Source organism: Halichondria panicea, chromosome 2 (assembly GCF_963675165.1).
Source record: "Halichondria panicea chromosome 2, odHalPani1.1, whole genome shotgun sequence".
Lineage (NCBI taxonomy): Eukaryota > Metazoa > Porifera > Demospongiae > Suberitida > Halichondriidae > Halichondria > Halichondria panicea.
The window spans coordinates 1,175,001-1,186,824 of record NC_087378.1 but is presented as its reverse complement, the minus strand read 5'-3'; the positions used below and the strand labels follow the sequence as shown (position 1 = coordinate 1,186,824).

The following is an 11,824-nucleotide window of genomic DNA, read 5'->3' as shown; positions in this document are numbered from 1 at the left end:
AAAATTGGCACATGCATGTACTATAGCACAGAATCACATGCTATGACCATATCTATACATTGATCTATGAGGGAATTATTTGTGGTGGCTCATGTGACAGTTGTGTGTGTGTAGAGACTGTACTAGTAGAGACTAGACCACAAAAAAGTAGGGTGTTAACTTTCTCAAAAAGTATGGCACACAATCCACCTAGAATAGAAATATACAAGTCACCAGAGGGGAAGCTAGGCATTGGAGCATATGGAGCTGTGTACAGAGCAAAATTAAATGAGCTACCATGTGCGGCTAAAATCCTCCACCCTATTCTTTTGGAAACCAATGATCCAAGCGGACAAAAAATCGTGGAGAGATTCTATCAAGAATGTGAGCTCATGAGAAACATAACACACCCCAACATAGTCCAGTACCTAGATGTCACCATGGACCCCGACTCAGGCCTACCCGTCTTGTTAATGGAGCTACTCGATGAAAGCCTCACTAACTATTTCGACAGAGTCCAGAGGCCCCCTCCTTACCACACCCAGGTGAACTTGAGTCACGATATAGCACTGGCCATTGCACACCTTCACTCCAAAGGCATTGTCCACAGAGACCTCTCCAGCAACAACGTGCTGCTCATTGCAGGCTCTAAGGCAAAGGTGTCCGACTTCGGAATGTCCAAACTACTCAATGTTAGTGGAAACTTTTCTCGCCACTCTCTCACACAATTACCCGGCACACAAGCCTTCATGCCACCCGAAGCTTTCTTTGAGCCTCCTAATTACTCGAGCATGATTGACTGTTTCTCCGTTGGCCCTCTGATCATCCAGCTGATAACAGCAAAGTTTCCTGATCCAGGACCACGCTTCACCATGGTACCCGATGAGCGCTCACCCGTAGGAACCACTCAAATGCCCGTCTTGGAGGAAAACCGCCGAATGAACCACATAGCCCTGATCAATCCGTCCCACTCTCTCCTGCCAATAGCCAGACAATGTCTCGAGTACCAACCAGACGTGAGGATAACAGCTCAGCAGCTGTGTCGCCAGGTGGCTCAACTCAAAGAGCAACAGGTGTACATAGAGAGCAAAGAACTACCAGTACACGGAGATATTGAGAATGAATTTCAAAGTGCATTAGCTGCAAAACAGAATCAAATTGAGCGATTACAACAACACCTTCACGACGAAACACAACATAAAGAGGAGATCATTGAGCAGCTAAAACGAAAACAGAGCGAGCTATCAGAAAAAGAAACACAAGTCGAGACACTAGCTCTAGCAATATCAAACAAGACATCTGAGCTATCGAAAAAAGAAGCAGAACTATTGGAAAAAGAAAATATAAGTCAGCAGTTTCAAGAGAGGTTAGCAAAGGCTACGGAAACCATAAAAGAACGAGAGAAAAATATTGACAATCTTACGGAGGAGCTAAGAGAAACTGAACCAAAAAAACAGAGCTTAGAAACGCCCGAAATATGTCCAGAGTCTGACCAAGTGCCACTAGAGTCCATTGTCCCACTAAAATGGAGAAGAGGAGCGAACGCAATCTGCAAAATGTATCATGGGTCAACAGCAGTAGACGGCAGTTTAGTGTACTTCAAAAATGGACAGAACAAGTACATTTACCAATACAACATAGACCTAGAAACTTGGCAAAAAATTCAAAATTGCCCAAGATACGGATTCTCACTAGCGCTAATTGGAGGGGTTCTAACAGCTGTGGGGGGCACTGATGCATACGCAAAAGAAACAAACACGCTTTTAAGCTTTGTTTACGAGAATGGCAGTACAAAATGGACGGAAAAATACCCGGCAATGCCAACTAAACGCACCAACACAACTGCAGTAGCTAACGGTCACCTTCTTATAGTCATAGGAGGAGTGGTGGATGGAAAACATCAAATCTCAACAGTTGAACTGTTGGACTTACCGAAAGGTCAATGGTACAAGGCGTGTGATCTCCCCCACATTGTGTACCAGCCCTCAGCGACAATTTGTGGAGACAGCATCTACTTGACTGGCTGGAAAGACCCCGAGAACCATCCCTCCACCGGAGTACTGACAGCGTCCCTGACTATGCTAAGAGAGCACGCTACACTACATTCCTTTGGAGGTTGGCTTTCGTCCCTAACCGGACCTAGACAACCACCATTCGAGCTGATATGGGGGAAGCTAGCCGAACTGCCTGTAATAGATTCTACTTGTGCAACAATCAATGGCGACCAACTACTGGCTATTGGTGGAGAAACAACCGACACCAAGCAATATACAAGTGCTGTCTACCACTACGACGTGATGAATAATATGTGGGTGAAGATATCTGATATGATAAGAGGTCGATCGAGTTGCCTTGTTGCCGTGGTATCAACAAACAAAGTGATTGTAGTGGGAGGGTTCACAGGTCCGGGGATATTCACAGATGCAGTAGACATTGGGTGCTTTAATTGAGTTTCCGCTTCACATTATTATTTTTACATACATGTACACTTCTTTATACTATAATTAGGTACCAGTTTCACAATAATCATATAATTATAATAATATTTCATGAAATGCATACATGAGCGTAAGGAGAGGAATAAATGTGTTCTTTATATGGACATCAGATAATTACAATGTCCAAGATTCAGATCACCCATTTCGGTACTGAAGTATAATATTTTCCCTCAGTTTGGGCCCATTAATTAGTAACCCAACCCAACACAATGTTTACTGTACAAGTATTGTACCTAACACGATACAATCAAAAGCTATTGTAAATACGAGTGTAGGTCGACAGCTATTATATATAGTACACACCTTTGATATTGCCTTCTTCACTCTCTCCTGGGTTGCCAGGGTTACCTGTAGTTACGACAGTGCTGTCTTGTGACAACTGAACAGGATCAGAACAGTACATTGCCTGCAAGACACAAATAGCTCAGCTTTGAAAAAATTTCTGACATTCTTTCTTACCTTCTTTTTTGACGATTTCTTTTTCTTCTCTTTTTTGTTTTGCCTGCTGAACTTTCTGGCCCAGACGTCTGGTTCTATCTTCAAGAATACTGGGCAAGGAGGGTCACAGCTGTGTGTGTGTGTGTGTGTGTGTGTGTGTGTGTGTGTGTGTGTGTGTGTGTGTGTGTGTGTGTGTCTGTGTGTGTGGCAGGGTCATTATTGGTAAGTAATGAGAAAGCAATGCTTGCACGAACGAAATAGTGTATAGACTAGTGTATACGTACATGCATACCTGTCAGAGGAACTCATCTCTACACTGTAGAAGTTCAGCACACTGCATTGCTGCTGTATTCTAGAGCGCTGGAGAGTCCTACATGTATATATAAGAAAAATGTGTCAATAAAAACAGTAGTTTTTCAACACTCATGCACCTTCTTCGCAGCATCTCTTCTTCAGTGAGCCAATTCTCTTGTTTAGTTTCCTGCTCCTCTGGATCTGCCATAGCGCTGACCTCTTCTTGACCATGACCCACGCCATTGCTTACACATTCAAGCACATCTGGTTCTTTAGAGCTGATCTCCTCTTGACCTTCCTCTTGACCGTGAGCCACGCCATTGCTTAAACATTCCAGTACATCTGGTTCTGCCATAGCGCTGACCTCTTCTTGACTGTGAGCTACGCCATTGCTTACACATTCAAGCACATCTGGTTCTTCGATCAACGGGTGAGAAGAAGCATTCATCATGAGTGTTGAAGGTTTGTTAATCGTGAGGTCTACAGTGTCCTCAGTTAGGGGGATGATGGTCTCAGTGGATGGTTGGTCTATATCAGGTGTGCCATTATGGTCAAGGTGGGTGGGTTGAACTGGTTGAGGGTCATCGGAGGTTATCTGGGGCTCGGGGTGGGTATGGTCTTCAATGATAGAGGCGGGATCAGCATCCTATAGGCAAAATAAATCTCTGTGCCCACATGTAACATGTACGATCATTCATTTTGCTAAAGTATACGCAAGTTATCTTACACACTATATTAAATTAAGACGCAATTAAATTCTGCATAAACATTTTTTAGAAAGCTAACAAGAAAAGAGCTAATAAAAATGCACTTAAAAATTTTTTAGAGTCTCAGTTCAAATGTTTCACCTAACGCTCACCTCCTCTCCTGCGGAGGTCAACAGCTGCTCTTGCTGGTAGCTTTGGAAACAGAACCAGTAGTAACTGTTATAGTGGGCCCCCCACATAGCGGTAATGTTCTCATCGCTAACTTTTTCTTCACAGGGGGGCTCATTTTTCGAAGCACTCGTGTCCATTTGTACAACAGTTGGCACATTAATTTCTTGGGTAGCATCTTGATCTGATATTTGCAGTTTTTCTAATTCATTTTCAATAGCTGTTTTGACTTCTGTTTCTTTGTCCTCACTATTGGGACAATCTTTGTCGTCATCTTGCAAAGCAAATTGTTGAAGATCTTCACTATTGAAGAGCGGGGTTGTTTCAGTGAGAAAAGGAGCGAGAAAATCCACCGAGCACACTCTAGCTACTCTAGATAGAGGAACGTCGGGATAAGTTTGCTTCCAACCATCGATCAAGATCTGGGGGCCATTAGCTAGCCAATGGATGCTCCAGCTTTCATTGGAGAATGCCGCAGCTTTGATTCGAAGTGCCGTCAACAGTTCATCTGTTTCTGAGTCGAGGGTAGGCTCAGACTGGACTGGTTTAGAATCCTGCACGGGGATGAGGGCAAGACATAATTATATAAATTTTGTTCAGGATACAGTAGACTGAGGGATTTCATGGAAGGCATTTAGTGAGGCTATTGCTGTTGTATCACACAATATGGTATGTACCCAAAATGAATAATTTTTACATGGAGCACAAAATTCTCACTTCGTCTGTTTTCCAGGCTCCAGGCATGCCAGCTGCCTTGCCCAGTTTCACCTCATCCCAGTCTATGTTGAAGTCGGGATCATTGTAAGCTGACTCCTGCTCTGCTATATGTACCAGCTGTTTTGTGGATGCAGTGTACTCCTTGTACTCCCTACCAGCATCACCACGACCACCCGAGTGAGCTGGAAATAGAGTGTATAACATTAATCATGTATTGGCTCTGTAACTAGTCTAGAGTTCTGGTGACCCAAATTATGATTTATGATTTATGACATATGAAACCTTTTTGAAGGAGCTAAGACTCCATTGACATAATATACTTATAGATACGTACAGGTCTAAACTAAGCACATCCGAAACAACACTATTAAATATAACACATAATTGTCTCTAGTCTTTGCGTAAGTTCACTTACTTCCATTAGAGAAGCCAGTGTCTGCAGGAGGGACAAAAAAATCGTCTCTTTTATCCACCTTTTTCTTCCTCTTCTGTTGTGATGCATTTTTGTGGGTGTGGCCACCATTACGTACAGATAGGGGGTCACAGTCTTCCTCCTATAGCAAAATGTGTAACCAAGATTCGTTTTCATTTCTCAAATGCATAAATTATTTACTGTAGAAATGGACATTTCTAAAAAGATGTCACCAATTGGTAAATTTCCCTGCATTTCAAGTAACATTACCTCATCCTCAAGGTCTCCATAAGAATTGACGAACATCGTCGGAAGTCCAAGATCTTTCATTTTGGCAAACTCAATATCCAAACCTACAGAGAAACGTTACGTGATAACAAGAGCATATGAGTAGATCTACTAATTTGCTCCTGGTGATAACCTGCAATAGCTGCTAGTGTTCTCACTTGGGTCAAGCAGATCTCCGCAGGTAGCTTTAAAGTCCTCATACTTTCTCAGAGCTGCCTTCATTGTTTGGTCCTCATCATCACTCACGCAGCCATCATCACGCACCTATGTAGTATCATAGATTAGTAATAAACCATAACAACCAAGGAGCTACATTCCACAATAAGCTATTGGGGCAAATATCTGCTTGGCATCACATATCGAAAAGAAGACTTCAAAATAGTCATTACTAGTTACAAGCTGTATGAGAATCCTACCTCTTCTTCCATAGCCTCATCGTCCACTGTAATGGACTCATTGACAGCAGGTTCCTCCTCATCAAGCTTGACTCTCTTGGCACCCTCATCACTAAAGGAAATAATTATAGCAAAACCAATAGTAGTATCTGCATCCCTCCTATATTAAAATTGGAGGTCGTTGCATGCACTGCGAGTCTGATAAAGTGGGCCAGACTTGTACTGAAAGCACTCGCTTAGGTCTTATTATTTTAATGCTAATCCATTCGTCATGCACCAGATTAAAGGGGAAATGTGTATGAACATTTGTGTGTGTTAAACGTGGCTACCTGAATGAATTTTGAGACAGGTAACAATGGTTGACATCTCTTTTGACCCCGCCCCCCTCTCCACTGCTCCCCCTCTTGTAGACCAGCATTCCGAGACGAGTGTGATAGGACGGCTTCTGAACAGACATGATAGTTAGGGTACGGGTGCAGTGGCTAGACTGTACTGCACTGATTGAGATCCTCAACTACTCAGGAAAAGCAAGGAAACGTTCTGTGGACGATGCCACGTGGGTGAATTTATTGACCTCGGTTATAAGCCGCATCAACAAGATAATTTTTCACCAACGAACAGCAAGCTGTTTTTTGACATGACAGAAACAATGAGAAAATAAATGATCAGTTATTGTTCCGTCTTTTTCCTAGTGGTGGATTATTGAGTGTAAACGGCTGCGTTCCTCCGCTCAGAGTAGAGGGTCCGGGGAATCCAGGGGTAGTCGTGCTGACTGTTCCAAGAGTGGACAGGGCCGGCTGACTCATTGAGGCTCCTCCTCCTAAACCACCCCCCAGATTCAGGCCCCAGCCTGGGGTTGTGTTAGTCAGACCCCCACCCAGGTTGAGACCACCCCCTGCAGAAACAAACGATGGTAACTAACATGCTTGACACAACATAGACTGGCATTACATGTACACCCTATATACAGTGTATACAGGAAAACTCTCACTGCACACATTAGTAGCAATGAACTATTGTTTCAAGTGTCGTACTATTTGCTCCTATTGATACAGTGGGTTGCAGGCCGGTTGGTCTCATCCCACCACCACCAGTGTTCATCAGTCCTCCCAGGCCAACCCCACCACCTAGACCAGAGGGTACTGCACCTGCATCACACGTGGTGGTCACATTGCATTACTGCATTATACAAAAGTTGCAGTTGAATATAAAAATACAGTCCTTGTAAAAACACACACAACACCTCCTCACACGCACACACACACACAACCCCCTACATGTACCTGGTGCAGATGGGTAGGTGGTAAGCCCTGTGGACATCTGGTTAATGGTAGAAGAGAAGGGAGAGGGGCCAGCAGGTACCACATCCCTGCTCTTGTCTGCATGGACAGAACAACAGTAACAGTAACTAATTATACAAAGTACAGTGGAAATCAATTCACAAACCTAAGAAACAACCTATAGCAATTGCATCCAGTAACAAAACAAATATCGTAGGTATGTATACCCACGTAGCGTTAAATAGAGCATCTTTGAACGGCCATAACTTTATTTCCGTTGATTATAATGTTATGATTTTCTGAAAGCTTGAGAGAGGCTAGTGTTAAAATCAAAGTCTATTTTGAGCCTGTTTTTGCCAAAATTCCATGGCCTATACATGTAGGTCTTTTCCCAAAAATGGTCTGGAGATTTGAGCATACCATCTGAACGAGCTCCTTCTAAGCTTCCAGAAAATCATAAAATCGTTGAATTTGGACAATCAGAACTCTTCACAGAGCAGACTAAAGTAATTTCAAAATGAAGGGGACAATTATCACACGTACATGTATCGTTAGGCATTTTGTACAAGGGCATGTACCTTTCTTTGCTAATTTTCGCCTCTCTTCAAACACATCAGTGGAATCTTGGAGCACGACTCTTCTGTAGCTCAGATACTGCTCCTTTAGGTTCTAGTGAGGAACAAAGTTTGAGCAATAAAGAGAATCAATCAATATATGCATACGCATACACATACAGGTACAATTGGTGTAATCCTATGTTATGAGGTACCTGTACGTGTTCGTGGGTGGTCTGTAGTTGAGCGGCCAGAATCAGGAAGGGCTTGTACTGCAACTGAAGGATGTCTATGATATCTGTGTGAAATGTGAAAAATACATACTTTGCATAAGTGTGCATGTGGAGTTCATACGCATAACATACATAAAACAGTCATTTACATTGTCTAAAACCACCAAGAATAAGAGATTCTTAATTCTCACACAAGTGTAAACTTGATCGATTGACTCACTTTGAGGGTTCATTCCAGCTGCAGGAGCAATGGCTGAAAGGTGGCTCTCCAACTCCTCTATCTCACGCTTGTACAGTGCCATCTTAGCCTCAAACGATGCCACAAGGTTATGGAAATATCTGCAAAGTCAGGCAGCAACACTTGAGAATCAGTATAACACGTATAGACAGAAAACTATTTTCAACCTCACATACAGTAGGGGGAGGGAGAGGTACATACAGTAGAGGGAGGGAGAGGCACATACAGTAGGGGGAGGGAGAGGCACATACAGTAGGGGGAGGGAGAGGCACATACAGTAGGGAGAGGGAGAGGCACATACAGTAGGGAGAGGGAGAGGCACATACAGTAGGGGGAGGGAGAGGCACATACAGTAGGGGGAGGGAGAGGCACATACAGTAGGGGGAGGGAGAGGCACATACAGTAGGGGGAGGGAGAGGCACATACAGTAGGGGGAGGGAGAGGCACATACAGTAGGGGGAGGGAGAGGCACATACAGTAGGGAGAGGGAGAGGCACATACAGTAGGGAGAGGGAGAGGCACATACAGTAGGGGGAGGGAGAGGTACATACAGTAGGGGGAGGGAGAGGCACATACAGTAGGGGGAGGGAGAGGCACATACAGTAGGGGGAGGGAGAGGCACATACAGTAGGGGGAGGGAGAGGCACATACAGTAGGGGGAGGGAGAGGCACATACAGTAGGGGGAGGGGGAGGCACATACAGTAGGGGGAGGGAGAGGTACATACAGTAGGGGGAGGGAGAGGTACATACAGTAGGGGGAGAGGTACATACAGTAGGTGGAGGGAGAGGCACATACAGTAGGGGGAGGGAGAGGTACATACAGTAGGGGGAGGGAGAGGTACATGTACAAACACTGGGGTTGCTTGGAATTGTATCCAAATCAGTACGTACATGTCAGGGGCAGTGTTCTCGTGCTGCAGTCCAGCTGGCAGTTCTTGAGTTCTCTGAGCAACTTCAGCATTCATCAGCTCCTGTATAAATGAGAGTTTAACTAAAACACACACAAAGCCATAAAGGGTCCACGTTTGGATAAATATATGTGATGTATGAACATAAATATCTTGCCTCGGATGTTTCATTCTTCAAGAATCCCACAACTTGGGAAGCTTTCGATATTTGAGATGACACGGTAACAAGGGCCTGCATAGTTCACATCATCGATAATTGTATGCATCATCATTCACTCAGAATACAGTCACCTGCTGTTGTGCAGCTGTCTCCTGTTTAACTCTCTTGAGGGAAGAATCAGAGAACTTGCTTATTTCATCACTTGTCTCTTTCTGGGACTTGAGAAATCGCTCGTAATTGGCCACCAGCTGGCTAAGGAAGTCAGGTATCTCCTCGTCCAGCACTGACTGGGGCCTGTACAGAAGGTAGTGAGGGTCATGTATGTGTAATGATCTCTTGCTGTTGATACTGTGTATACAATGCTAATAAATATAGTGATACAGAAACTATCAGTGCGTCAACAGTTAGACAGACATGAGGTAAATTTTGCAGATACCCTTAAAAAAGTACAGTACTCGTAAGTCAAATTTAAAGCCAGGTGAAGACTTAAGGCTAGGTTTGGTCAAACGTACCCAGTGCTCTTTCCTTTCCCAGTGATAGTGGCTGGGTCAACACCACCCAGTCCCTTACTCTGATGAGTGGGGGCGATGCTCGTTGTTGTGACCACACCTCCTAGTTTCAGCCCACCCCCAGACGACATAGCAGCCATGCCCCCTAAGCCACCGAGGGAGGGTAGTGTTGATGTTATTGTAGCACCAGGGAGAGTGCCCAGAGCTCCACTGGACTTGAGACCAAGGGATAAGCCACCACCTACAAGGATGTGTAGTTTGGGCTTGTATTGGGGGGCAGGACATATTCCCGTTTTGCAGTGCAGTATACATGTACAGTCTATTACATAGAGGTAATATTTAATGTAGGGCACCACAGATACGCACTTCTAAAAAGGCTGTGGCATAAGTTGAACGTATTTTAATCGGCCTTGAATCGAGGCTAGGAGATGTATATTCAGATAGTGTATTTAGAGTGGGGCAACTAAGTATTGCACACCCTGACCTGTGAGGCCAGATAGCTGAGTGCCCTGTGCTGCAGTGGCAGTGGTCGCTTTTGTCAACCCACTAAGACCAGGAGTTATTTGTTGAGAGGTTTTGCCGAGGCCGAGGGTGGTCTGTGTGGAGGGGATGCCTGCTGACATTTGTGACAGCTGGAGACCTACGAAGAGAGATCAATACAGTTTAAAATAAATGTATCGCTTTGATTTACCAGAAGATGTCCCCAACTGAAGTCCACCAGTGGCTTGTTGACCTAATTGCAATCCAGCGGGTTTCTGACCCAACTGAAGTCCACCAGTGGCTTGCTGACCTAATTGCAATCCAGCGGGTTTCTGACCCAACTGAAGTCCACCAGTGGCTTGTTGACCTAATTGCAATCCAGCGGGTTTCTGACCCAACTGAAGTCCACTAGTGGCTTGTTGACCTAATTGCAATCCAGCGGGTTTCTGCCCCAACTGAAGTCCACCAGTGGCTTGTTGACCTAATTGCAATCCACCACCTAACTGAAGTCCACCAGTAGCGGCGTGTGTCTGCTGTGCCAACTGAAGTCCGCCTCCTGCCGCCGCTAAACTCGTTAGACCACCCAATTTCAGCCCACCGGCTTGCGACGTCTGCTGCCCTAAATTCAATCCTAGGCCTTGTCCTCCCATCTGCAAGCCACCGGTCATCCCTCCTAGTTGGAGTCCACCACCAGGCTGAGGGGCTGTAGCGCCTCCCAGTCCACCCAGTCTCAAACCACCACCACCTGTGGGTACGTACGTGGGGACAATTAAATAATTACGGATGTATCGGATGGCAGGTTTGGTTCAGGCGTAATTATTTATACCTAGACCTGGCTGCTGATTTCCAAGCCCCGACAGTCCACCACCAAAGTTCAGTCCTCCTGGGGAAGTTCATAGAATTAATAGCAGTGTAAGCTAGCTACTGATTACATCAATCTGCTATTTACGGATCTATATTTTACCTCCGGCTTGCATTTCTTCTTGATCTTTTATCTTATAATTATATGTACATGAGGTACATTTACATGTAGGGGTTAAAGGTTAAAAGTTAAACCGTTTTTAAGGTTGAAGGTTAAAAGTTCAAATGAACCCCTTCAATTTTCTTCACATAGGTAATTGTTCTAATAAGACGAAACAGTCCTATCCAACTACCTAGCTTTCTACAGAGCTTTGCTGTATTACATTTATATTGCACAAGAGGTGCTCATGAACTTGGTTTGGTGCAGCTGAAAGAGGAATCTCTCATGGATGAGCAGGTGAAACATAACCACTGTGATGTATTGGTCAAATTGTCACGTCAGTAGTCAGTGTCCAGGCTCATGTGATCATGGTGATCGCATAATTATCGGGTATCTATATTAAATATTGAATGTGCATATCTATTAATGTGCAAATGGGAAAGACGTATTTCAATTTTGTGTATTCACCATTGACATTTTGTATGTATGTTTGTTGTTAATTTTATAGTATTGACATGTGTAAGCAAGCAATGTGCAATGACTACTTTAGCTGCTCAAACATTTCATCAAGAGTTCAAGAGTTCATGCATGCTGTTCATTTAGT

At 44.2% G+C, this 11,824-nt stretch overlaps 4 protein-coding genes across 5 annotated transcripts in view; 2 read left to right on the top strand and 2 right to left on the bottom strand.

The window, feature by feature from the left end:
* LOC135331720 (uncharacterized) overlaps positions 1 to 6,468 on the bottom strand; it is an 18,040-nt gene extending 11,572 nt beyond the window's left edge. Inside the window, exons 1-11 of the mRNA XM_064526958.1 lie at positions 6,226 to 6,468; positions 5,918 to 6,008; positions 5,660 to 5,765; positions 5,484 to 5,566; positions 5,217 to 5,355; positions 4,802 to 4,983; positions 4,069 to 4,638; positions 3,347 to 3,855; positions 3,208 to 3,285; positions 2,937 to 3,045; positions 2,781 to 2,883 (exon numbers count right to left, since the gene is read on the bottom strand). Of these exons, the coding sequence (XP_064383028.1) occupies positions 2,781 to 2,883; positions 2,937 to 3,045; positions 3,208 to 3,285; positions 3,347 to 3,855; positions 4,069 to 4,638; positions 4,802 to 4,983; positions 5,217 to 5,355; positions 5,484 to 5,566; positions 5,660 to 5,765; positions 5,918 to 6,008; positions 6,226 to 6,353 (2,098 nt within the window). The 5' untranslated portion in view covers positions 6,354 to 6,468. The remainder of the gene's footprint in view (positions 1 to 2,780; positions 2,884 to 2,936; positions 3,046 to 3,207; positions 3,286 to 3,346; positions 3,856 to 4,068; positions 4,639 to 4,801; positions 4,984 to 5,216; positions 5,356 to 5,483; positions 5,567 to 5,659; positions 5,766 to 5,917; positions 6,009 to 6,225) is intronic.
* LOC135331723 (probable serine/threonine-protein kinase kinX) lies at positions 157 to 2,538 on the top strand. Its single transcript, XM_064526960.1, has one exon. It carries the CDS (start codon positions 174 to 176, stop codon positions 2,427 to 2,429), a length of 2,256 nt encoding a protein of 751 aa, XP_064383030.1. The 5' UTR covers positions 157 to 173; the 3' UTR covers positions 2,430 to 2,538.
* Positions 6,469 to 6,483: 15 nt separating the features above from the next.
* Positions 6,484 to 11,314, bottom strand: LOC135331727 (nucleoporin p58/p45-like). The gene is made up of 14 exons (XM_064526965.1): positions 11,224 to 11,314; positions 11,086 to 11,142; positions 10,471 to 11,004; positions 10,264 to 10,419; positions 9,783 to 10,020; positions 9,402 to 9,564; positions 9,268 to 9,342; positions 9,094 to 9,173; positions 8,184 to 8,302; positions 7,946 to 8,028; positions 7,755 to 7,845; positions 7,180 to 7,275; positions 6,931 to 7,044; positions 6,484 to 6,791 (listed from the first exon to the last, which is right to left on the bottom strand). Exons 1-14 carry the CDS (start codon positions 11,234 to 11,236, stop codon positions 6,562 to 6,564), a joined length of 2,049 nt encoding a protein of 682 aa, XP_064383035.1. The 5' UTR covers positions 11,237 to 11,314; the 3' UTR covers positions 6,484 to 6,561.
* Positions 11,315 to 11,357: 43 nt separating this feature from the next.
* LOC135331717 (exportin-7-like) overlaps positions 11,358 to 11,824 on the top strand; it is a 10,009-nt gene continuing 9,542 nt past the window's right edge. For both annotated transcript variants that reach the window (XM_064526955.1, XM_064526954.1), the window contains exon 1: positions 11,358 to 11,517. In XM_064526955.1, the coding sequence (XP_064383025.1) occupies positions 11,506 to 11,517 (12 nt within the window). In that variant the 5' untranslated portion in view covers positions 11,358 to 11,505. The remainder of the gene's footprint in view (positions 11,518 to 11,824) is intronic.

Coding starts and splice junctions, on each gene's coding strand:
- LOC135331723 (XM_064526960.1), top strand. CDS start 174: ATGGCACACAATCCACCTAGAATAGAAATATACAAGTCACCAGAGGGG.
- LOC135331727 (XM_064526965.1), bottom strand. Junction 7,276..7,754: donor GCGAAAATTAGCAAAGAAAG/GTACATGCCCTT, acceptor CTGTCCATGCAG/ACAAGAGCAGGGATGTGGTA. Junction 7,045..7,179: donor CACCTACCCATCTGCACCAG/GTACATGTAGGG, acceptor CGTGTGATGCAG/GTGCAGTACCCTCTGGTCTA.